The sequence below is a fragment of the Hydractinia symbiolongicarpus genome, chromosome 9 (assembly GCF_029227915.1).
Source record: "Hydractinia symbiolongicarpus strain clone_291-10 chromosome 9, HSymV2.1, whole genome shotgun sequence".
Lineage (NCBI taxonomy): Eukaryota > Metazoa > Cnidaria > Hydrozoa > Anthoathecata > Hydractiniidae > Hydractinia > Hydractinia symbiolongicarpus.
In genome coordinates, this window is record NC_079883.1 from 19,562,894 (window position 1) to 19,589,350 (window position 26,457).

A 26,457-nucleotide genomic window follows, 5' to 3' on the forward strand; every position below is an offset into this window, starting at 1 on the left:
GTCATATATGACACGAACGAAATATTAACTTAAATCTGATCTCTCGCGCGAAGTGATGGAATACCACTTTTTTAAAAAATGATTTTCTTTTTAATAAGGAAATGACATGATATTAAAGAAAATTTGAAAATATTATATTCCTTAAGTGGAAAAACATGTCTAATACGCGGAGAAGGGTAAAGTTGTATGTTTTAAATGAACGGAGACAGTGGGATGATCATGGAACTGGATACGTTTCCACATTGTTCATGGATCATGATTCCCAAAACAAGGGAATTGTTTTATTGGTTAGATCTGACGAAGATGGTTAGTTTTTATACTTTAAATAGAAATAATTTTTACTGTGACAAAATAAACTCTACTTTGTCATGCTTTGCAATTTTTTTCTAAGTGGAGCTGGCAGTCGGGGAAAACTGCTAACTAAGAGTGTACTGCTAATTTGACGAACCACTTCTAATTTAGAGAATGCACCAGCCTAATTTAGTTAAAGGGCGTCTAATTAAGCCAAAAACGCATGTCTTTCCAAAAGGTTACATGCTCTTAAAAATTGTAAATGAGACATCTGTTACGAAAAAAAAATTTTTTTTGGCAGATATCAATAAATAATTGTTTTGTGATTTAATCCAAAGATAACAGATATAATCCCAATTTGGTGGATACACTCAGCAGTTTTCCCTGACTGTCAGTTATTTTGAATTTATTTACACTAGGCCCTCACAAAATTAATTTATCCTAAATAGGCGCTGTGGTGCTTAGTTTTCCGCCTTACACCTAATTTTGAGATTCTCCTAATAAGCAGTACACTTTTAGTTAGAAGTTTTTTTCTGACTGGCTGGAGGTCAGCACTTGTAAAACTTGTAAGTGCTTGTTTGTTGACATTGTTTTTAAGATGAAATAGATTTCAGTCACAAAAGTATTCTTTAAAAAACTGTTGACATCTTTAATAACATTGCCCCTGTTCGATAGATAGATAGATGTACATATTTTACATGGCTAACGTCACAAATATCAAGGGATATACCCTGTCTATTATTTCCAGGTGAACCGCCATGGCTTAATTGGGAGTTCTGGAGTATTTAATTATTCCGGTCAGAATGTCACGTCTAGCTGGCGTAAATAGAGGCCGGTAAGCAGCCACTTCCCAATCGAAAGTAACTTACTTTTTCCCAATGGAAGATTTTGGAAAAGCTACAATGTTCTTGAAGAGCATCTATAATTTGAAAATTTTGATGTTGATAAATACCAGGAAACACCAAAACTACTATTAACTACTATTAAGATTTCTATCAATATTTTTTGAAATTTTTAGTTTATCGAAGCTTGCGAAATTTTCAGGCTTGTCGCTGTCTGCTTTCTTTGCCGTGTCTTGATTATCAAAAAAGTTTTAGCGATCCTTACCACTTTGGGGGTAACCGAAAAAGTTCAGCTCAGATTCAAGCTATTCAAAATCAACAAGCTAGGGGCCCTGTCATTATTAAGTAACTTATATTATTACGCAACTTTAAAATCATCAATTCCAATGTTCTTTGTTCTAATTTGAAAGAACATGTTCTATTTAAAATGTGAAATGTACAAGTGGAGTTTGTTGATGTAGCGAAAATGTTTTAGAAAAAAATGCGCTGTTTCCAGGAAACACGAAATTTCAAAATTTTTCCTGCAGATGCCACTATGGGGCGTCCTTTAGGATACCATCATTGAAATTTCCAATTAAGGTCTACTGGCCTCAATTCAGAATTTTCAGCTAATACACGTACGTGGGACCACTTTTGGTTGAGGGAAAACACAGATATTTCACAGTCAAACTCAAATTTTGGCCACCCATCTGCTACAGGACGCGTTTCTGTGAGAGAACGGGAGTTGAGGTGTACCACCTTTTATTTTATTCTCTAGTCATCCAAATCAAATAATAATAATAATAATAATAATAATAAATATTTAAAGTGGCTAGCCCAGAAAATCACAAAAACCTATAGTTAGTGGATTGTTTCCACTGGGGGCCACTAGAACAAAAAAGAAACAAAAAATGATAAACCTTAGACTGCCTCAGCTCAATCAAACATAGTAACATTTATAATCTGTGAAAATTGAAAAGAAAAAGAATAAAAAACAAAAATTAAAAAATTCAAAAGTGATCTCCATTAGAATTTGCCAAATACATTAGAGATGGAAGTCTTAAACGAAAGCAGACTTCCATCAAGTATAAAGAACATACTACTAGTTCTCCCTGTGGCTGGGCTGCGTGTGTGAATTGTTTCTATGTTAGCTTCAATAAGTCACATAACGTATGCAAGAATTTTCAGCACACCGGCTAGCTGGCTAGCCTAAATTTTATTTTTAAATAGTCATCACAAATTGTTTTTATTGCATATAGCTGCATATTGATTTTGATTTTTAATATAATATCTTATTCTTGAGTCATTGACATGTTCTTTTTACATGTGTTGCTTGCTTGTCTCTCTCTGTTAAATTTACCGCTCATTATCAAAATTTAATAACCTGAAATCGAAGTTGTTAATTTTATGTCTTGACCTGTTGTGTAATGTCTTGTGTTGTTATGGTTATTGTATGGTTCGTTTATTATTATCAAATGCTTGTTTATATTTGTGTCATTAGGGTTTAATTTTTTTTATGTGTATCTGTTTTATGTTCGAAATAGTTAGGTTTTTAATTACTGTGTAACTCGAATGCGTCCATAGAAAAAGTTTACAAAAAAGGGTAACATATTCAAATGCAAGTGCAATTCATTTATTTATTCAAATTAATACTTATATTTATCATGCAAACTGAGGCAACTGTTGCAACATTATTTGCATTCACAATTACTGCATTACGAACAAGCCTTTTGATTTGTTTTATCAATCCAGCTGTGTAGCTGATACATTCAAACAGACCGAGCTATGCGAGAACATTCACAAGTTTGAATTTTATTCAGCTTATGAAAAAGTCAAAAAGAGACTACAAAAGCTTCAATTCCACTGCCGAAAAGGTGCCGAAATCAAGTCCGACTTTCAATCAAACGGCTGAACAACCCGTCTTACAGTTGTCAAGTCTATTTAACAATATCACACTATCAAACGGAAGACATGTCTGAATCTAAAGATGTTGCGCAACAGCTATCAATCAAGTTGTTAGTTTTTAGAGGAGATAGATGACTTTATAAATGAAAACCCGCTAGAGGATAGTCAATCGATCGTCGATTTGGACGCTACAATAAATAAAATCGACCAAATGAATTCATCTTTCAGATTGAAAACCATGGAACTCAAAAGCAGCTACAGTGATCAAAAGGCCGGCATTAATTAAGACGCTAAGCTGATCAGTGTGAAAGAGTATATAAAAAAGGCAAAGTTTATTAAAAATAAAATGTACCAAAGCCAAGAAATAAAGGTCAGGAAAGAAAAAGAATTAGTTTTCGTGATTAGAGACGTCACCTATTAGATAGATTGATTGGAAATTGAATTTTAGAAAGACTTTTTCTCTGCAAAAGATAATAAAATAACCAAAGCAAACGAGGATTTACCAGGAACAACCAGATCCATGGAAGCTATATCGAAAAAGGTCAAAAATTTGCTGCTAGAAATAACTGGAGATAAAAGCCTTGAGATACACAATATACAGTACCGCTTTAATGTAACTTTACATGTGCACAATCAATATCACCTTCACACGGACCTTCGGTAGCGTCAGAACTTTCGTTTTTATTGTTAACCTATTGTTAAATACATAAGCTATTTATGCATGTTGAAAACAATAGAGTTTATGTCTCACATGCAAACTTTAATTAGCTCATTGTAAACTTAGCAACTCATTGTTGTATTTAATTACTATAGTCGTCAAGGGATCAGGCCTCGTCAGGAAGAAAAATGCTGGCATGCGAGCTTCGCACGTCATGATACTTTTCAATCATTTTGAGGCGTGCGATGTTCACACGGCAAACTAAAATGTGCATTATTCATTATTAGTTAAAAAATATATATCATTAAACATTAAACTGTTTTTTTTTTAAAAAAAAATTCCCCGCGTTATTATTGTTGCTTCAAAACATCCCCCAAAAAACAATTTTTTTTTTTAATTTAAAAAGAGCAACTAAATCAAAAAAAATCAAATGGGGAATTTGTTTTTTGAATATAACAAGGGCGGCGCCATTACGGGGCTGGGGGGCTTCCCCCCACTTTTTTGCTAAGTAATAATTTTTATTTTCTGCCAATAAGTGTCTCAATCACTGTATGGGAATTGATGTTATCCAACCAGATAACCTGCAGGCTATCTCACTAAATATATAGCCGTTTTACGTATTTTAGGACTCTAAAAATGCATTGACTTCCAGGGGCTTTAACCCTACCAGGGGGCTTGCAGTGCCCATTGGACCCCAGTTATTTCGGCAACTCGCTTCACTCTAATTTATTTGTACTTGTACTCTCAAAGATTTGTGGCTTTACTCGCGATCGGCACTGTATATTATTCTCCTACTCCTTTATTGAACAGAATATTATTTATTTTGCATCATCATCATTCATCATCATTCTCGGCTTAACGTCCGTTTTCCATGCTAGCATGGGTTGGATGGGGTATATTAATGACCCTCTTCCAATCTGATCTAGACTGTGTTAGATCTAAACTCAACTTCCTCTGTATCAAGTCTGTCCTTATAACCTCCTGCCAAGTCTTTCTCGGTCTGCCTCTGGGCTTTGCCCCAGGAACTATCAAGTCTCTACACTTTCTTACCCAATTATCCTCCTCCATTCTTTCCAAGTGTCCCAGCCAGTTCAATCTTCTTATCTGGATAACATCTTTAATTCTACAGAGACTTAGCCTGCTTCTTAGCTCATCTGAACTCTTTCTGTCTCTCAGACTGGCGTTACGCATCCACCTAGCCATTCTCATATCATTCCTTTCTAAACGGTCAAGATCTTCCTGCTTCACTGCCCATGTCTCACTACCGTACAACATAACACTTCTTACACAGGCCTCATACAACCTACCTTTTACCTCAATTGACAGGACTCTGCTAGTCAACAAAGGAAGTAACTCTCTGAACTTTTTCCAAGCAGAATCTATCCTGCAAGTAACACTTCTTCCAACACCCCCTTCACTGCCCAACATATCAACTAAGTAATAGAAGTTCTCAACTATCTCTAACGAGCCACTGTTGTACATCATTAAAGCTGGAAATACTTCATTCTCTATAATCTCACCTTTGCAACGCTTGCATACAAACTGTATGTCAGCTCTTAACCTTCCTCTAATACTACTGCACTTCTTATGTACCCAATGCTTGCAAGTCTGACAAAAAATTGAGTTACTACCAACCCCTTTCCTGCAAACTCCACAAGGCCACTTTCCAACTACAAGGTCACACTTGGCTGCAATGCTACTAATCATGACTTTAGACTTTGCTGTGTTTACCTTTAGCCCTTTCTCTTCTAGTCCTTTCTTCCACTTCTCAAACTTTTTAACTAATTCTTTTATCGACTCTGCTATGAGAACCAAATCATCTGCATACAATAACTCCCATGGACAACCTGTTCTGAACTCCATCGACAGCGCTTCTAAGACTAGAATAAACAACAAAGGACTAAGTACAGAACCCTGATGTACACCAACATTTACACTAAATTCATCACTAAGTGAATCGTTAATCCTGACACATGCCTGAGGTATTTAGTTTTTTTTTGGCATACGAAGATCACACAGGAACATTCAAACATGGCGTGTGTGCGTGCGATCGCACGCCATTCCTAACGAGGCCTGAGGGATGAACAAAAGAAAAAGTATAAAACGTAACAAAACTTTAAGTTTTTATTGTTTCTACTCATGAACGGCAACGTATTATCTTCTGTTTTTGCATGTGATTTATTATGATACTCGTGTGATAAATCTCGTGTTTTGCGCGCAATTTTATTGTTTTTACACAAACCTAAATGTTGTATTTTATTAAGAGACGGTCTCCACCATCGTTTTGCATTTTATACGAATTAAAACGATCATTTCTACGATCCCGTTTTCATGATTTTCAAATGATCTATGGCAATGTTTTTGCTTTCTACAATCCCATATTCATGATTTTTAAATGATCTACTGCAATCTTTTTGGTTGTTACGATTCTGTTTTCAGGATTTTCAAGCTATCTACGGCGATCTTTTTGCTTTCTACAGTCTGGTCAGGAAACGCTTCCGCACACGCCTGAATTAATAATGGCGTGCTATCTTCTGCTCGCCTCAGCTGTGTCATTGTGTGTTATAGAAAGTGCTAATGCAGCCCTCGAAATGATTTTTGGAGACTCGTCAGACAAAATGTTCGCTAAATATCCAGTTTGATCGGACATGTCCGTAGCTCGTTTCGAACTTTCGTCGGACAAAACGTCCAATAGATTTCCGTCTTGGTCGGACACTTTTAGATCTCACAATTATTGAATAGTCCTATTAATCCACAAGCAAGCCTATTCATAGCCAACCTGACCATCCTAGCTAGTTCACTGACTCCTGACTTAGTTAAAAGAACTACGTAGACATGAATCGCTATTGCCTGGCCCCTTCGTCGTTGGTAACCAGGTCTTACACAAGAAATCCAGCCATGCGGTTCTTAACTAATGCGGAGGTAAACGCCAACGGGGCATGGATGAAGCAAGTCTGCAAAACTGCACTTACAGGCGGAACAGACATTGGATTTAATTTTAGTTAATTTCTTCATTTGACAAACATTTCGAAACCATAGCAGGTCCCATTTAATTTTTTTTTCTTTAAGTCACCAGTGGTATTTTTATTCAAACAATTTTAAAAGCGAAACCCACGTGCGGTATAATTTTTATTCTGTATAAATAATGTTAAAAATATATAGCAAAACTTTCTGAATGAAGTTTTTTTTGAGCCATGTGTTTAAAGATTTTTTTAATGTGAAAACAAAGCATATTTTTTAGTATTTGCTTGTGATGAGCCTGCAAGCCTATTTTCTTGATTTTTAAACAATCTACAACGATCATTTTGCTTTCTACGATGCTGTTTCAGTCATTTTTAAACAATCTACGGTGATGTTTTTGCGGGCTAGGATTGTGTTTTCATGATTTTTAAACGATCCACGGCGAACTTTTTGCTTTCTATGATCCTGTTTTCATGATTTTTTTAACAATCTGCGGCGATATTTATATTTTAAAAAGACTATTGATATAGTCCAATCATAGCTAATAAACTTGGTATAAGCAAATTTTTATACAGTACAGTCTGAATGTAATCTAACGCGGACGCGAAACTCGCATGAATAGTTACACAGAACAATGATATTGCGAGAGCTTTTGTTTTTATAAGAAAATAATGACCCCACACGATTGATTGTTTAATCACAATATGTTGCAAGATGCAAACTCTTTTGAAATTTTTAATTGCAGTAATTAAGCGTTTTTTTAAATCACATTTTAAAAGTTTAAAATCGAAAAAGTGGCAATAAAAATGTTTTTTTAAATGCATTTTAGAAGTTTGAAAACAAATAGCGGCGATAGAATGTTTTTTTAGATCGCATTTTAGAAGTTTAAATTCGAAAAGCGGCGATAGAAATGTTTTTTTAGATCGCATTTTAAAAATTTAAAATTGCATTGTAAAGAGATTTAATTATAACAAAAGACAAATGACTGCCGTCCTCCACGCAAAGGTGTGACATTAGCGTGTACGCTGTAGATTACATTTAGACTGCACTGTACGAACTTCTTTGAATTGATCCAAACTACATACAAACTTTATTTTAAATGATACTTTATACGAACTTGTAATTTTGATAATACGAAAAAGTTTGTATTAAAAATAAAATGATCCAAAAGATTTATGAATCAATACGAAGCTTTTGATACGAACTACGTATGAACATTGTGACACGATCCCTAAATCAAATAATAACTGTAAAGTAAATTCTATCTCAAAAATGGCTTTTTTCTCTGTATCAGTAGGAATATATGCAGTTCCGTTCTTATTGCAGTTTCAAAATTCAGCTCTGAGTGGTAGCCAGGCATAATGTGTCAATCTATTATTTTGTCACTAATAAAAATGCTTAAATTCTTGCTGGTTCAATATATTAGTACCCCTAAAAGTATACAACGAAACAGTTTGTTAGATATTGTCTCCACGGTTGTTTCAAAAATAATCGTTTCAACTTGTATAATATTTTATTTGAAACCCTCTGTATCTGATTTTGAAACAAATTTTAAAAGAGCAGTTTCAAATGGTTTCCTTGAATTGAAAATTGTTTCATAATCGTGTCCAAATAGTTTTGTATTCATTTGCCAATCGTTTATAAAAAAAATTAATTTGTTTCTACACTTTGTTAAGTTTGTTCCTGTTCAAATAGTTTGTTGATTTTTAAAAAAAAAAAAAAAAAAATTGCTTTTAGATAAACACATTCGCTTCAGCACAGTAGCACTTTCCCGTGGAGATCTTCTGTAGTTTTGTAAAAAAGATTTAAAATGTAATAGATGGTATACGAAAAAAACAACACTACGAAAAAGTGTTTTAAAGATTTTTTAAAATATCACACTCGCACTTCCGAGGTAATGAATATTCAAAAGGTTGTCCTTTTAATTTTTATTATTCACAAAGGTGACTGAGTATACCATAGAAATAGAACTTTTCTAAGTCGTTTAACATTGTTCTGTGACTTGCAGAAACAGAAAAGGATGGCATACATTTTTAGAACTGAAAGATTTGAGGTTTTTTTTCAGATGGTCTGGTTTTTTAGAAGTTATACTTAACTCTTATTCAATTTGAGGTGTGAAAGACCGATCAGGAAAAAAATTAGTTATTTAGATAAAGTCAATATTCCCCTTCGAAAAATAAATAGTTTGACCATTGGAAAGATGATTGTTTCTTTAGTAGAAATGGCTAATAAAAAAAAAATCGATTTTTTGATACAATAAAGGTATACTGTCACCCTAAAAGTCATGAAACGGCGGGATTGGAAAAAGATTGCTGGAAATTGTTTAAAAACAATCTAAATGGGATTGTAGAAAGAAAAAAGATTGACGTTTAAAAATCATGTAAATGGGATCGTAGAAAGTAAAAAGATCACTTTGAAACGTTTAAAAAGTCCTGAAAATGGGATCATGGAAATCGAAGCGATCGCGTTAGATCGTGTAGATCGAAACTATGAACATGCAATTTTGCTAGTCCTTTCAAAGAAAATAACCTTGTGGAAATTTTTGTGACATCTGTTGAAATGAGAAAGGAATGTTTAAAAAAGTTTCAGAATAAGTTTATCATGTTTTCAATTGTTTATTAATTGCTTTAGGGAAAGAGTTCGTTTCAGAATTCGTTTCCCAATCTATTCCACTTTGTATCATATCTGAGCTTGAAACCAAATAAATTACAATTGTTTCCAAATCATTTTAATTTGTTTCGCAAATTTGAAAAATGATGCTCATGATCGTTTCAATTTGTATAAAATGTGAAAGATGGGTATATACGTTATGTCATTGGCAAAATATGTGCGTGTTTTTTTTTTAATTGATTTTCTGTGATTAAATAATTTGTCCCATAAGTAGTTACAAAGACTCCTTCTTTATCACACTGATTTCTTTTTTTCTTTTTTTCTTTTTTGACCACTAAAATAATTAACTTCACCAGCCATTTGAAACTATTGGCAGTGACGGTAACCAGCAGGGTTAAAATATTTATTTCGAGTGTTGATAAAGCTTTTAAAACCCAAGTGGTTCCTCCTTAATCCTTACACTGCCAAGGACCTATTTGACAAATCGTTCCCACAAACCAGCCACTTTTTCCCAAATATAGAAAATTTTACACACCACTACATACATAGATATCTGGAGTTCTACAAAGAGTTGGAGGTTCAGTAAGCTCATTTTCGAAAGGTTATGAAAAGATGTAACTTATTAATTAATAAAATATGAGAGATTCTGCTGTGCTATACAAAAAATTTTATCATAAATATAGTATTTATTTATTTTTTCATTTACATTTAAAAAATGCAGTCAGAACGGTTTAAAAAAACAATGAACATGCCTTTTTGAAAAACATCCAGATAAATTATTTAACTAAACCTTTAAGTATAAAATATAGCCATAAAAAACTGTATATAAACATGTTATTTAACTCTGAAACAACAATATTTATTTTGTAAAGATAAAGTAAAAAAAGTAAAAAAAAAGTTTAAAAAGTTCTTATGAAGTTTTTGTCCATGCTTTATAAACCTCCTCATATTGTTTTTGAGTGTGATATAAACTAAAGCATGGTGCTACACATAATGCCACCTCACATTGGGCACATTCATAGGAAGTCTCGAGACCAGGTCGTTTACGTTTTCATCCAGCAGCAACATCCATCAATCTCTTAGCAGGGACGCAAACTTTACACGATCGGCTAATTCGGTTTTTAGTTTCTCCTTCTATTTTTCTCGCAAAGTGACGTCCAGATTGTCGCTGAAGTTCTAAACCAGGCATCCAAAAATCAGTAAAATTCTTTGCCAATACTGCATAAGTCAAGCCAAGTTTTTTTTTAGGATTGTATATGGGTTGTCCCTTTGTTGCATATTTATTGTTGTCACAGCAATGAAGGAAAGAAAAATATTTTCAAATTCATTTCTGGGCATAACTGTTCTAGGAAATGGAGTTGATAATGTACTATCGACACTCCAATATGAAGTAATTAAATCTTTTTTTACAATACCCATAAAGTACGTAAGTGCGATGAAAGCTATTTTCAGGCCATCCTGAAATCCTGGAATGTTCTCCAAAATTCTCTGCATTTGCCTGAAGGTAGTTAAAAGCATACATATTTGTTTCCAAAGTCATGGAATCAATTATCTCATCCAATAAAAAAAGTTGTAAACAAAAAGTTCACTAACGTCTTCTGGTATTTGGATTTTAAACCCAGGTGTGCCAGTAAATGGTACCTCTATTAATTGATATGTGTCTCCTTGATTCCACTTGTCCATTTTAAATCCCTCTATAACAGACTTGTTGGTGGACCGAGCACGTGGGAGGTTGGTATGTATACTTCGCTAGCATTTTGTCATTTACCTGACAAAAAATCATTTTATAGTTATAATTTTCCACATGCTTTTTTTAACCAGGCTAAGTTTTGTCAGTGTCATCATGACACTTTTTGTTCACAAATTTTATTAAATCAAGAAAATTTAATTTTTGGACTAGTTTTGGCTTATTCAGTATGTAGGTAATAAAAGCATTTTGAATTTTAATTTAAACATAACCACCATTTCTGTTTCAGTGTCAAATTTGGTTGAAAAAATAAACAAACCCCTATCAGCAAGTCAAAGCCCATGCATGCTGCAAAAATGTGTCACTTCATACAAACAAGATATATTAAAAAGCAAGATTAAAAAAATGATCTTACCATAATAGCAGGAACTTGTTTTTCCTACTTTAAGGTGTGATTAGAATAAAAAGCATCTAAAACTTAACATTTAACACTTCTTTGATTTTTAATGTATCTCCACATAAAGAATTTAACTAAAGTATTACAAATTATTTTACTATATATCTCTTTCTTAGGTAAAGTGATGTTAGAATCGCGAATTCAAACTGATACCGTATATCAGAGACAACAGGTAAAATATACATTAGTTTGCTGAAAAATAAGGAAGTTAAAGTTATGCTCTGTCCCTACAATAAAATATATTGTCTGCTGTATTTGAAACTGGTTAGATTTTAAAACTGAATTATGAATTTTATCAGGATACTCTTGTTGTATGGACAGAAGCAGACAACGATCTAGCATTAAGCTTTCAAGAAAAGGAGGGATGTGGTGAAATATGGGAAAAAATTTGTCAGGTATGTATATGCAAACACAGTCAAAGCTAAATAAAAACAACAGCATGCTGTCGGTCCTTGAAAGTAACCTTCTGCAATAAGAAATTTATTTGGTTATTGATAGTATGCAACAAATCATTATTCAAGGGAAGAGCAAAATTGCTATGCCAAGGGTTTTATAGCTTCACAAGATTTACTAATGTTTGTGTGTATTTAGGTGTATATAGTGTAATTTCTCATTCCGTTTGCTACCCTAATAAAGTGACAGGTAAATTGGACACAAATTAATTACTTTCTATGAAATTTGTAGCAAGGGAGGTCTTTAGAGCTTCCTCAAAAAGTAGATGTTAGGGGAGTTATCAAACTCGTATTTAGGAAATGACTACTGTTCTCAACTAGAGATATTGTATTGCTTTGAAAATAAATGTTTTTTTTAACTTTCTTTCTCAGATCCTTTTCTTTCCAAACATATAAGCCATAGGCATGCAAGAAACAATCACTATGTTCAATACGTCCTTCAAAATTGTTTGAAATGTACTATTTTTATTAGAACACTGAAACCATCATTAGTTTATATATATTTTCATTAGAAAAATAAAAAACATCGAAATTGGTGTGGGTTTGTGCTTACTGTGTTTGGTTTGCAACTCATTTTTTTGTTTATATTCAGAATTTTCAGTTCAACAGTTTTGGATCTTGTTCTTCAAAAATGGCCCTTTAAAGCTTGAAACTCTGTGTTTTGATCTAAAATGACAAGAACAAAATAATATGAAACTTTAAATCGCCGTATTTCGTTTTAAAATATCGTGAAAATGATCCTGCGAAACTTGAAAATTGCCATATTTTGTTTCAAAATGACAAAACCTGCTGTTCAAGCTTAAAAATTGCACTATTCCTGTCTTAAATGACTAGAATGACAATTTTTGTTTTAAAATGACAAGGAAATGATACTATGAAACTCAAAAATGACTGTTTTTCGTTCTAAAATGACGAAAAACTGATTCTACGAAACCTAAAAATCTGTGTATTTCATTTCAAAATAATGAGAAAACGTGCTGTTGAATCTTAAAAATTGCTGTATTTCATTTAAAAAAAGAGCAAACAGCCTAATTAGTTAAAAATGCTGTATTTGGTTTAAAAATGACAAAAACCAGCCCTACTGAAAATCACTGTACAGTCAAACCTGTCTATAACGAAAAATACTGGTCGTTTAAGACAGGTTGCTGTTATAAAGAAACCTGTCTATAACGGCGATCTCTAGCTTCGGCAGTCTAGGTCAGGTTTTTAATATTACAGTTGTTGAGATGTTCGCAAACAAAGGTAATGGGTTTGAGTTGAAATACAGGTCTAAGATGCAATGAATTGCAATTGTTTTTTTTTCACTGGCACCCTTAGAAAACATTGGACGTGTTCTAGCTGTTCTTTTTGTTCTATTTATCACCTTCACCACCATTATCTTCATCGTATGTCTATAGTAACAAGGGCTCAAAGCAAATTACAACTTGCTGCTACCATCATGACAGAATCCACGTTAAGCTCAGCAGTAACAATGGCAAGTCTTCTAGCAGAAATGAGAGCTGTTAAATCTACTGTTAAAGCATTTGAAGCTAAGGTTGAGAAAAACAAAATTCATCTCTTGAACGAAATCTCCAAAACCAAGGATACCATTATAACACAAAAGAGAATAAGGAACTCAAAAAAATTGTTAAAAAACTTGAAAAAGCTTTTGAAGAAAAGAATGAAGAGATAGTTGACATGGGATGTTACTGAACTACAACAATAAGTGAGACGAAATAATATTGAAATCTATCCCTGATGGTATAAAACAGGAGAAAAAGTTATTGAAATCACTACAGCCCTTCACATCAACATGAAATCATCAGACATTGTGGCATGTCATTGACTGCCAAACAATAGAAAAAACACCTGAAGAGAACGATTGTACCTTTCGTTAATAGAAAACATGCAGAGCAACTTCTAAGACTGAGGAAAGATCTCACAGCCACTATCCATGAAAGTATTGGATTAAGTGACTACAAGATTTATAGTAACAATAATTTATGTCCCTAATACTGGATGCTTGGGGTCGCTGCAAGTTGTTATATGAGAAAATAAAATTGTGCGGTTTTGGACTTATAATGGAAATGTTATGGTGAAGGAAACAGAAAATTCTGAACTGATGAAAATCACCTACATTAAGGACATTGAAAACTTCCTAGGTATAACGAAGTAGCTGAATATTTCAATATCTGTTTAATGGCCAACCTTGTTAATAGTTGGGGGTTTTTTTCATAATGGCAGCTTAACTATGGTCTGTCGCGTTTTTATCAATTCTTATGCATCATGCTGTGCTCTTTTTGTGTTGATTTATATCTTATAAAGAAATCTTTAGCAAAAAATAAGTGGTAAGCTTTAGTTATTACTTCCTTTCTGTTTGTCCTACCTCATTGATGCCTAATCAAACATTTTTTGTGCAATATGTAGTAAATTAGTACATGAAGGTGCTGATGCTATTTGTTGTGATTTTTGTGATATTTGGGTCCATCGTAATGTAATCTCTTGGACACCCAGGATTTTAAAAAATTTTAATACAGTGGCTTAATGCCAACAAAATTGCTCTAAATGTGACCAAAACATCAGGAAGAAAACTAACTATAATATTAAACTAAAACTAGGTGGCCAACATCTTACTCTCTCATCATCAGTCAAATACATGGAGGTATTCTTAGATTAAAATTTATCATGATCCTATCACTATAACGCCCTTGCTCTTAAACTTAGTAAAACTAATGGTATACCCCCAAAACTACGTTATTATCTATCATGAAACATCCTTCGCACTATCTATTTTTCTCTTTTTCATTCTCACCTTTCATATGCAACACAAAATTAGGGCCAAAATCTTCCACTTAATTCTCAGATATTCAGACTTCAAAAATCTGCAGTTTGCCTAATAACATTTTCTGATTATTATGCCCACTCACAACCATTATTCAACATATTACACATACCCACCTTTGCTGATCTTGTTTTCACCTAAATGTTTCCTGAATTTATAAAACTCTAATAAATTATCACCTCTACAAATTCAAAACTCTTTTAATCTGACTTATCTACCAAATAGTCATGCAACCAGAGGATGTTCCAACAAACTCCTTTCAAAACCTTCTATTAGAACTTTAACTTATGGCACTGATTCCATTCACTATCAATCACTAACAAACTCAAAATCTCTCCAAAATAATTTCAATGCTATTGACGTCACCTCACTCAGTCTATCTACACTGAAATTATTTGCCTACACATTTCTCAAAAAAAACTCTTAAATATTATATATCGCACAAAAAAAACACAAAAAACGCAACAACAATCCAATTTTCATTTTATAATATATGTAATAATATTTTCATTGTAATATATTGCTAATATATAGTGACCGTTATATACAGGTTGTAATGCAACTAGGGAGCCAAATTTTGTGGCCGTTGGCTTTGTTAGGAGGGTGGTTGCTGTAGGCAGGTTTAACTACTACTAAAATTGGAGGGGTCACTTTGATGTGGTCGTTATAAGCAGGTGGTTGTTATAGAGAGGTGGCCGTTAACACTGGTTTGACTGTATTAATGAGAAAATAACCCTGTGAAGCTTATAACTTGCTGTATTTTTTTCTAGAATGAAGAAAAAACGTTCCTTTAAAGCTCAAAAATTCCTTTATACTGTCATAAAAAATAGAGCAATCCAAAATGCTATTTTAAACTCGATAGCAGTTCTTGCCACAGGAAGATTTTGATACCAGAACACAACCATCTTACTTTGTTTGAGATTTTGAAAGAAATTCCAAAATTTAGTAAAAACAAAAAAAAAACTTAATATTAATGAACCAAACAGAGTAAAAATGAAACCACTCTAATGTGATCATTGTTTTTTTTTAAAAAATTATTATTATTTTTTTTTGTCATATTTCGATTTTTTCTATTTTTCTAATGGAAAAATTGACATGGTTTCGAAAACAGTTAACAAACTAATGACGTTCTCGATTTGCTAATACAAATCATACATTTCTAACGATTTTTAAAGATGTAGATAAATGCATAATCATTTCTTTAGGCACAAGTACTTAGAGTGAAAACAATGCAGTAAAAAATTAAAACAAAAGCAAGGAAACAAAGAATATATTTGTATAAGTAACCCTGCACATTATCTTCCATGACAAACAAAGAATATTATATAACAAACAAAGACTATTATATAAATTAGTTATTAGTTATAGCTTGCTATTATTAGACAAAAATGAAAAAAATACATATATAGCATTAAGGCACCACCTTTGTAGACATGTAAGTCGGGTTGATTCTTACCTACACACATTACAAAACAATCCATGTTGTGGGCTGTGACATTCTTGAATGTTAGAAATAGGTGTCATGCTGATGCAAGCAAAAATTAAATGGATCCGGAGATATTTCACAAGTTGGACTTGCCTGAAAGGTTTGCATAAGAAATTCCCAATCACATATCCACTTTTGTTAAAAGTTATTAGTTTTTAAATATTTTTTTTTTTTGTAACTTGAATTAGCTCCAGACTTTCTTTTGTGTCTTACGGCTTTACTTGAATTGATGACTCTTATCCACTAGAATTAATGACTTTCATAACCAAAAAAAATTAATCAACAAAAAAAATTCTATGAATTTCCAACATCGATTTCTGTACAAATAATGTTTGTTTAAAAAATTTTAAGGGATAAAACAAACAAAAATTAATATATTAGCAACTGGTGTTTGCATTTTTTTGTTTCTAATAAAAAAAAAAGATTTTATTTAAAGGTTCAAAGATTTTACAGGTTGTGATTTACTGATTTATAACCTGCTGTACTGGGCTGAGTATGATTGATCAAATGAGTATGATATAATAAGTATATCCTCATCAAACTCTTTACCAGGGGTTGTTATATGTTTAAAAAAAATCAGCAATCATTGGTGATGAGGTCTCCTAAGTTACCCAGCGTGAAAACGTAGCTGATATATATTCGGATTAAAAAGAACTGCTAAAGCAAGTTTGAAGCATCTTGAAGAACACTGCTTCAATGGACCCCACAATACAGTAACAGACAAAATATATTTTGTGATTAAAGTTTCTTTTATGATATTTTTCAAATATGTATTTGTGAGAAGAGCTTTTAAAAGCATGTATGGAGCATTAATATCAACGAACCTTAATAATGCTGCCACTTATGCTTGACTGGTGTAATACACAGATACTCAATCAGAAGACGGAAGACGGTTTTAAACCATGCCACAAGTCAGTGAAGAGCTACTTTAAAAAATTTTAACAAAGAACAAGTTTCTAATGGTAGTCGAGTCCAAAAAAAACAAGTTATTTAAAAAGCTATATCTGGAGTCACACAATTTTTTTTAAAAAAGTGGATATATCATTGGGAATTTCTCATGCACATCTTTTGGGTAAAACTTACTTGTAAAAGTACCATGTTAAGTCAATTTACACATTCTAAAATCATTTGCGTTATAATTAAAACATTCATTAACTGATTCTGTGGATAATCATTTAAATTTGCTGCTCCACAAATATTTTGACAAAAGATCTTATTAAAAGTGGTCCAGGCATTGTGATAAATCTTATATGTTTTGCTATACTAGGTTCAAGGTACAAACCCAGAAAACGCTATTACACAAGATGTTATTGAAGAGGATGCTAACTCATACGAAGATGTTCAGGATCTTTCTGTACCTATTGAACTCCCACCCTGTGATCTAAGTAAATTAGATGAAATTTCAGAACTTTTTTATAACGCACTTGCATCTCCAGTTGGTCGCGAAAAATTAGCAATGGCTATTGAACATGATGGTTATGTGAAGAAGTTAATCGATTTGTTCCACATGTGTGAAGACTTAGAAAATACTGAAGGGTTGCATACCTTATTTGAAATATTCAAATCTTTATTTATGCTAGAAAAAAACTCTCTCTTTGAAGTTATGTTTTTACCTGAGAATATAATGGATATTGTTGGAATACTGGAATATGACCCTAGTAAAAAAGAGACTACACCACATCGGCAATTCTTAAATGACACCGCCAAATTTAAGGAGGTTATTCCAATTTCTAATACTGAACTTTTAAACAAAATACATCAAACGTACAGAGTTCAATACATCAAAGATATATTAGTTCCAATACCATCATTCTTCGATGAGAATATGTCAACGTTGGGCTCGTTTTTATTTTTTAATAAAATTGAAATTGTACGAATGATTCAGGTATGTTTCTTTTATGCTTTCTATTTTTGACAGTTGACAGTTCTTTTTATCAGGTGTGCAACATTTATTTTTTAAAACTTCTTATAACTTATATTTTTTACTTTTTTCAGGAAGACCCAAACTTTTTAGAAGAATTATTTGCAAAACTTACCGATGATGAAATTTCTGACGAGAAAAGAAAAGAGACGGTGAGTGCCATCATATTTGTGTTATAGGGTTAACTATTGCTGCTAGTGATTATTGATCAAATTAAACTTTTACACGTTTTTTTCAGAAAATAGTAATATTTGATAACATTTGAGTTTGTCAATGCTTTCTTGGAAAACTGTGTACACAGGCCTGGTCAGGAATGGCGTGCGATCGCACTCGCACGCCTCCGCACACGCCTGAATTAAGTGTCATAGAAAGTGCTAATGCAGCTCTCGAAATAATTTTTGAAGACTCGTCAGACAAAATGTCTGCCAATTCTCCAATTTGCTTGGACATGTCTGTACCTCGTTTCAAATTTTCGTCGGACAAAACGTCCAATAGATTTCCGTCTTAGTCAGACATTTTTAGATCTCACAATTATTGAATAGTCCTATTAATCCACAAGCAAACCTATTCACAGCCAACCTGACCATCCTAGCTAATTCACCGACTCCTGACTTAGTTAAAAGAACTACGTAGACATGAATCTCTATTGCCTGGCCCCTTCGTCATTGGTAACCAGGTCTTACACAAGAAATCCAGCCATCTGGTTCTTAACTAAATCGGAGGTGAACGTCGACGCAGCACAGATGAAGCAAGTCTGCAAAACTGCACTTACAGGCGGAACAGACATTGAATTTAATTTTAATTAATTTCTTTTTTTGACAAAACAATTCAAAACCATAGCAGGTCCTATTTAATTTATTTTTTTTCTTTAAGTCGCAAGTGTTATTTTTATTCCAAAACGAAACCGGTATATATTTTTTCCTATTCGCTTGTGATGATTTTTTTGCGATTTATTTGGCTTATTAAAATGCGCAGCCTTACTTTGTTTTTTAATGGCGCCTAACACATTTTTTTATTTGTGGTATGTGTGATCAAGATTAAGAAACTTCCATGATGGCACATGGCAGATGAAAACAAAGCGAAAGACATGCTCAACGAAGATTAATTAAAAGATACAAAATTATATTCGAATTATCTTGTTATTTTTGCATGTTTTATTTTTTAATTTTTGGAGTTATAATAGCGAAGATGTAGATACAGAAACACCATGGCCTTTCTTTCCGAAAAGGATTGCAGCAATAGTTGTGTCCTCCAAGCCCTTTTCTTTTATTTTTCCAATTATTGTTCTGCTGTTTTGCATGCTTTAACATAACATAGGCATGCGATTATCACCGCACGCCATCACTAATTTGGGAGAGTGATGTACGGCACGTGGGTGATTTTACTCCTGACCAAGCCTGTGTACCACTGCACTGGTCTAATTCCTGTGCCTATTGGCTAAGTGTAGTAATGCAGACATTTAATCTTGTTGATTTTCTGCAAGCATTGTTTTTATAGCTGTTTCTTTTGAAAGAACTGTGTTTATTTTCACACTCACTGCAACAACCAAACCGAGACACCTTCATAAAGGTAATTATGAATAATATTTTGTGAGTTACTGTTGTTTTTATATACTCGTTGACTTTCTGGAAAATCAATCGTTCCTTCTATTGCTGTTTTTTAGAATATTGCTGACCATGGATTGTTGCAGTCTTTGGAACAGCTAATGGTAAATAGTATTGATATTTTTGCTTGTAAAATTGTTGCACACTTTCCATTTAGTTCATGGAAAAATGTACAGGGATTTTTAGCCATTGTGCGTATTTTGTACATCCTTAGCATAGAGTAGTGGTTTGGCAGCCATTTTGCATAAAGTTGGGCTACTACTATAAACTAAACTAGCTGGAACGCTGAGTTAAGCCACAAGTAACTCTGTTACCCGTCGTGGAACGCCTGGTGGAGCGCTTAATAAGAAACGTAAACTATGCCACATCCTCTAGTGCAGGTATGCAGTATGTTGTAAATCAAGTCAAGTGCACGCAACATGTTGTTTCGGGTGTAACATATTTTTCCAGCACATTTAGCTAAAATAAAAATACAGTTTACAACCCATTGTTACTGCATCATAGCAAAAACAGTTGGCCAAGCTTTTTTCAGAAAATATTTCAAGTGAAAGTTTACAAATGAATGTTATTTAGGGCTGAGTGCTTGTACGGGTAAAAATGTCATGCATCCATACAGGTTAAACCAATTTCCAAACAACGTGATGATATTTTCATCTTAACATGATAAAAACATACAGAAAATAAACATTCCTATAGGTACAAAAGAGAAAAAGGTCAAAAAGGAGACCTTCAAACCTGACATCATCACTTCCAAACCAGACACCATTACTTCCAAATCAAAATGGTCTTTGTGAGCTTTTTTCCTTGGGTTCTGCCGTGATTCTGAAATTAAGCTACATGGAACCAAAACAAAGTCCATCAAAATCTGGTTCTGCCCGGATTTTCTGAAAAAAGCTGCGTGCACCCATTGTAACAAAATACGGCTATTATTAAAGAGATAGTAATGCAGAGTTAAACGCCAGATTGAGTGTTAAAGTACAACTAACCTGTTCCACATACCTAGATGAATGGCTTAATGCAGGTATACTGTATGTTGCATGATAGTGGTTTAAATAAAAAATACAGGATAAAGCTTATTGAAACCCTTTCTACCTACTAATTTTTCATGAAGAACCTTAATTTTAACTTCGGTAAAATCACATGGCTTGTCCAAAATCCAGTGGAGCTCTTACAATGATAAAGCATTTTAGTCATTGTCTTTTTTCAAAAATCACTTCTCTGCAATTTCAGCTGAAATAAAAACACATGCTACCACCTGTTGTTACCCAATCATAGCAAAAACAATTTTACTTATTACTTTCTATTTTACAAAATAAGTCCCTGGGATGAGCGCTTAGTGTATAAACCATGTTACATATATATCTGGGTGAATAATTACAGTCGGTGCACCCTTTTAGCCCTGATGTCCTTTTCAAAAAGCCTTGCAACGTCTAGCTAAAACAATGACCATGCAATTTTAATTCAAAAAATATATAAGGTTTTGGAAAATTTGAAAAATAGTTGTATAATATAACTTCTGAAGTTAGAGTAAAAACACATGCTACAGTTTGTCATGGTTGTCATTCCGGCTTTGATAAAACGGTCACACAGCACTTTTATTTTGCGGAATATGTTTAATGAAAGTTTAAAAATTAATTGTCAGTTAAATTATAGCACATGCTACAGCCTGTCATCACAAAATTAATTGGAGCAGAAAATAAGCCCTATCTATCACATGTTAATCGAAGCCATGACTGATTGAATCAATACACAGTAAAATTGTAGCTACCTAACTGCATTTAACATAAATAAAAAATATCATATTAAAAATTTTATTGCAGACGACTGTATTTGGCTACTCTCACTCGCCAGAGGTAGCTGCACTGACATACTTTCTTGATCGTTGCTTTAAATAACTGTTTTTCTAAACGTTAGAATTTGGATGAAGTGGAAATTCGAAGTGCTATTGTTGATATTATATGCTCGGTTGTTGAGTTTAATCCATCACTGGTGAGGGAATATCTGAGTAAGGAAGCTGATTTTACTGACGAGGTTGGATTTTTGTTGTTGTTTTATTGAAATATTCTAGCTAATTAAATTAGGATTTAGGGTGGTAGTAACCATTTTCAAAATCGAATATTTTTTTCACAAAATTAATTACTAAATATTGTTTTCAGACTGTATATCTATATATCCATATAAACTTTAAAATAAATCCTTTTCAGTGGAGCATTCTGTATTTATATTAAAACATTTTTTGATTTAGTCACAACCTAAATTTCCTTGTGATATTTGGTCCAACCTTCGTAAACGCCTATTGACAGTTTTTTTCCTTAGGACTCTATGTTACTCAACACATTAATTGACATGCTTTTAATGGGTGCAGAAGATGGTATGTTTCCTGGCGTATATTTTTTGCAAAATTTAAACTTTATTTAATTCTCACGTAATAAACATGCTCCCGAAGTATATTATCTTATCATATAACTTGTTGTGTTCATCTATTTCAGGTACAGGCGTCATCATACTGCAACTAATAAGGAACTTACTAGATCCTGAAAATATGGGTTTAGGAAATAATGTAGGATATGTAGCGTTTTTCTTTCATAAACGTTAGTTGTGTTATACGACCTGCAAGCTGATAATATCTTTCGTTTACTTTAGAAAATGGAAAAATCCGACTTTCTTGCATATTTTTATCACCATTGCGTTCATGTACTGACTGCACCCATCTTTGCTGTTACTGCCACGAAAGAATTGTCTGGGAAAGGTAATTTTTTAAAACACAGAATTGTTTCAAGAAAAACTTTTTAATGTAGAAGGTGTGATCTACTTATCCTTCTATTTCTAGATGATTTCAAGCGTGCAACGATTTTAGGTCACATCGTTGAAATCCTTACGTTTTGTGTCGAGCATCATTCTCATCATATCAGAACTCACATCATCACGAAAGATTTACTTCGCAGAGTTCTTATTCTAATGCAATCAAAACATAAATTCTTAGCTCTAGGTATGTAAACACTGACTAATAATTTTGTAACTTTCCATTTTCTGCTTAGTCTTGTCTGTGCTCAACCAAACTGCAATCTCAGAATAAATATTTGTGATTGAGGGAAAAGTTTTGTTCTTAGAAAAGGTCATACAAGCCCGACACATGTACCAAATTCAAAATAACGCTCTTTGTCCGTATATTATTGTTCAAGATTGTAGACTACTACTTCTGTTGCACTAATTAGAGCCAGTTTTATGTTGAATTGTTGCTATTTTACTGATTTAGCTGCGCTGAGGTTCTGCCGAAGGGTGATTGGTATGAAAGATGAATTACTAAACCGTTACATCGTCGTTAATAAGCTGTTACAGCCTGTTGTTAATGCATTTTTATCAAACGGGAAGAGATACAACTTGTTGAATTCAGCTATAATTGAATTATTTGAATTTATTCGACTGGTATGTTAAATGTTGGCTCAATAATTGCGTTTGTTTATTAATTCTTTAATTGCTTCAAAAATTGCGCGTTACGCAAATCTATTTATTTTTTTTATTGTATATGAACGGTACTCCAATCGACGTGTGTGCTAGCCTATAAGACAAGGAAAATTAAAAAAAATAAAACTTAACATGACATATTGAGACCACCTTGAACGCTGGCCTATAACCTTTATCAACCTATGTGTCTTACTACTTTTGTAAATACTCTTAAAAATTTTTTTGCCTTTACAGGAAGATATCAAATCTCTATGTGCGTACGTTGTGGAGAATCATATCAGCGCATTTGAAAACACTACTTACGTTGACACGTTTAGTGGTCTAAAAACAAGATACGAACAAGAAAAAGATCGTTTGAAAAAAAACGACTGTGAGAGGTAGTTTAAAGAAATTTTTTTCTTTAGCTTTGGTTTCTTGATTGTATACTCTTAAATGTATACTCTTAAATGTATACTCTTAAATGTATACTCTTGATTGTGTACTTTTGATTGTATACTCTTGGTTGTATACTCTTGATTGTATAGTCTTTGTGTACTCTTGATTGTATACTCTTGATGTGTACTCTTGATTGTATACTCTTGATTGTGTACTCTTGAATGTATACTCTTGATTGTATAGTCTTTGTGTACTCTTGATTGAATGTAAACGCTTAAATGTATACTCTTGATTGTGTACTTTTGATTGTATACTCTTGATTGTATAGTCTTTGTGTACTCTTGATTGTATAGTCTTTGTGTACTCTTGATTGTATACTCTTGATTGTATACTCTTGATGTGTACTCTTGATTTTATACTCTTGATTGTGTACTCTTGATTGTGTACTCTTGATTTTGTACTCTTGATTGTATACTCTTGATTGTATAGTTTTTGTGTACTCTTGATTTTGTACACTTGATTGCATGCTCTTAAATGTATACTCGTGATCGTGTACTCTTAATTGTATGCTATTAAATGTATACTCTTGATTGTGTACTCTTGATTGTATGATATTAAATGTATACTCTTGATTGTGTACTCTTGATTGCATACTCTCAAATGTATACTCTTGATTGTGTACTCTTAATTGTATGCTCTTAAATGTATACTCTTGATTGTGCCCTCTTAAATGTATACTCTTGATTGTGTACTCTTGAGTATAAACTCTTGATAGTGTACTCTTGATTGCATCTATCTACCTTTTAATAATTGATTCGACTCAATGGTCTGATAGCTTATTATTGATAAAGTCAATTTTTTTAACCAATCGTGACACACCTGTTTGTTTATACAGTAAAGAAGAGCAAAGTGTCGGAATAATATACGTCAACAACACGACTCGAAAACGTCGTGACGACCGAGTTTTAGACGAGTATGAGGAGAATTGGTTTGATACAGAAGACGATGAAGTTGTGAACTCGACAAATGAACTCGAATCAACATCCACAAAACCTTTAAGTGCCAAATTAAAAGATGTTGATCTTATTGATAATCTGGACTCGCCACCGACTTCGCAAAATTCTAGAAGGCCTGATAGTCCAGAAAGTGTTTTCCATTTGCAAAATTCCGAACGCCCGAATAGTCCGAACAGTGTAGCGACACAAAATACCACCACGAAAGTGGATAGCTCATATATAAATAACGCGTTTCAGAACAATGTACGGCGGTTGACTTGCGCAAAACCTTTAAATAACACAAAACCCACTATGAATATCAAAATAAATTCGAACTTTAACCTTAAATCGAAAGGGGGAACACATTCTAACAACCTGGCGAATCATACGAACAACGGAATTTCGAATGCATCGAACGTTAACGCATCTCAAAAAACAATTATAACAACAACGAAGGAAACACCGAATATCGCTGTGAAGACAAAATCGGTAAGTGGATTGACGTATTGATGTTGTTTTTCACAACTTTTTGAATGACCATTTTGTTCCCTAGATATCTTAGAATTTTTTTTACGAGAATATATCCCATAGTACTCCCGCTTCTTCGTTCTAGTGCGCAATTTCATTTGATTTGATTAAAGATAATCTTGGGGTTTTTTCTTCTTTATTTATAATGAATTTGCGTAAAAAAATTATATCAATTTTGCCTTACATCTCCTAAATCTTGTATTTACATCAAATTTCACTTAACGAAATTGTTTGCAAGCCTGCAAGTTCAATGTCTTTTTTTTAATAAAATTACAGATATTAGGTACTTACGATTTTGTTGTTTGTTTGACTTGAAGTTAAACCATACAATATATTTCAGCTTTTAACAAGTTTGGTCGACTATCCCGATGACGATGACGACAGTGCAGATGATGACGAAGTCCCTTCGTCCCCAGCCAAAAAGCAAAGAATCGGGTCTAGTTGATAACCAATCCACGGCTGTGTTTGTTGCGACATGGGTCATACTGACCCGAATTTGACTTGCAGAGAACCTTCTCCCGTAAGGGTGGGAAAGATAGATTCAGATACAGAAATTGCAGCTGTACGCCCCAACGCGCTTACTCCAACTCAAGATGATGTTTGCGGCGGCGAAAATCGAATAAAAAAAGACCGTTAAGGTCTACCAGACAGCGGCGAAATGAAGGGTTGATACCACGTTGACAATGTTTAGTAAAACTAGCTTACTAGCAGTTACTGTTTCCTTTGTAGGACATGAATTGCCATACTTGCTAATCTTACTTTTTTTATTTTTTGAACTGGAACAATGTGAATTCTCGTACATGTTAATAGTAAAAAATCGTGCGGTGAGAATAAAACAAAACGTTTCTTTACTCCGTTTACCAATACCTTCTTCAAAATAAAACAAAAATCCTCTTTATGTGATGTTTTACCAGTGTACTTTTCAGAATCGAAATACTTTTTGGCTGTCGTTTTTTTATTCAAATCAATTATAATGTTTTTTTATAAGCGACCAGTTTAGTGATTTGATCTTCCAACCATAAATCACAATATAACACGCGACATGACCAATATTACTTACGAAACGACTTATTGTAATATTGGATATTAACAAGGTGTAAATAATAGTTTTTTATCTTTTTTTTTTGTTTCCCTATGGACTATTTTAGTGAAATGTATTATGACATAGCCATAACATTGCCGACGTGATTTTTTTGTTTGTTTTTTTTGTTTTTCACGAAAGTTTTTACGCAATGGCAATTTTCTTAAACAAAATTTGCCAAACTTTACTTTTAGTTATTTCTTTAATTTTGATTTTCTACTAAGACCCTCTTAAAGTTTTTACCTTGCATCCGATGCATTTCTAATAGTATTTTCAACTGCTAACTCACCAAGTATTGCCAGAAATTTAACGTATAAAATAGGAGTCGGGATGCACAGG

The 26,457-nt window shown here is 33.2% G+C and overlaps 1 protein-coding gene across 1 annotated transcript; it reads left to right on the plus strand.

The window, feature by feature from the left end:
• Nucleotides 1–26,229, plus strand: LOC130656831 (serine/threonine-protein phosphatase 4 regulatory subunit 3-B-like). Its single transcript, XM_057459768.1, has 16 exons — nt 1–306; nt 11,507–11,562; nt 11,690–11,785; nt 17,417–18,034; nt 18,145–18,222; nt 19,568–19,639; nt 19,734–19,778; nt 21,589–21,705; nt 21,991–22,045; nt 22,164–22,234; nt 22,318–22,423; nt 22,505–22,663; nt 22,931–23,100; nt 23,374–23,516; nt 24,410–24,998; nt 25,378–26,229. Exons 1-16 carry the CDS (start codon nt 156–158, stop codon nt 25,480–25,482), a joined length of 2,631 nt encoding a protein of 876 aa, XP_057315751.1. The 5' UTR covers nt 1–155; the 3' UTR covers nt 25,483–26,229.
• The last annotated feature ends 228 nt before the right edge of the window (nt 26,230–26,457 follow it).

Bases quoted from the DNA above. Each gene is read 5' to 3' on its own strand.
- LOC130656831 (XM_057459768.1), top strand. From the start codon at position 156: ATGTCTAATACGCGGAGAAGGGTAAAGTTGTATGTTTTAAATGAACGG. The intron at 18,035-18,144 runs GTATGTTTCTTT...TACTTTTTTCAG, and splicing joins AAATTGTACGAATGATTCAG to GAAGACCCAAACTTTTTAGA. The intron at 22,046-22,163 runs GTATGTTTCCTG...CATCTATTTCAG, and splicing joins TTTAATGGGTGCAGAAGATG to GTACAGGCGTCATCATACTG.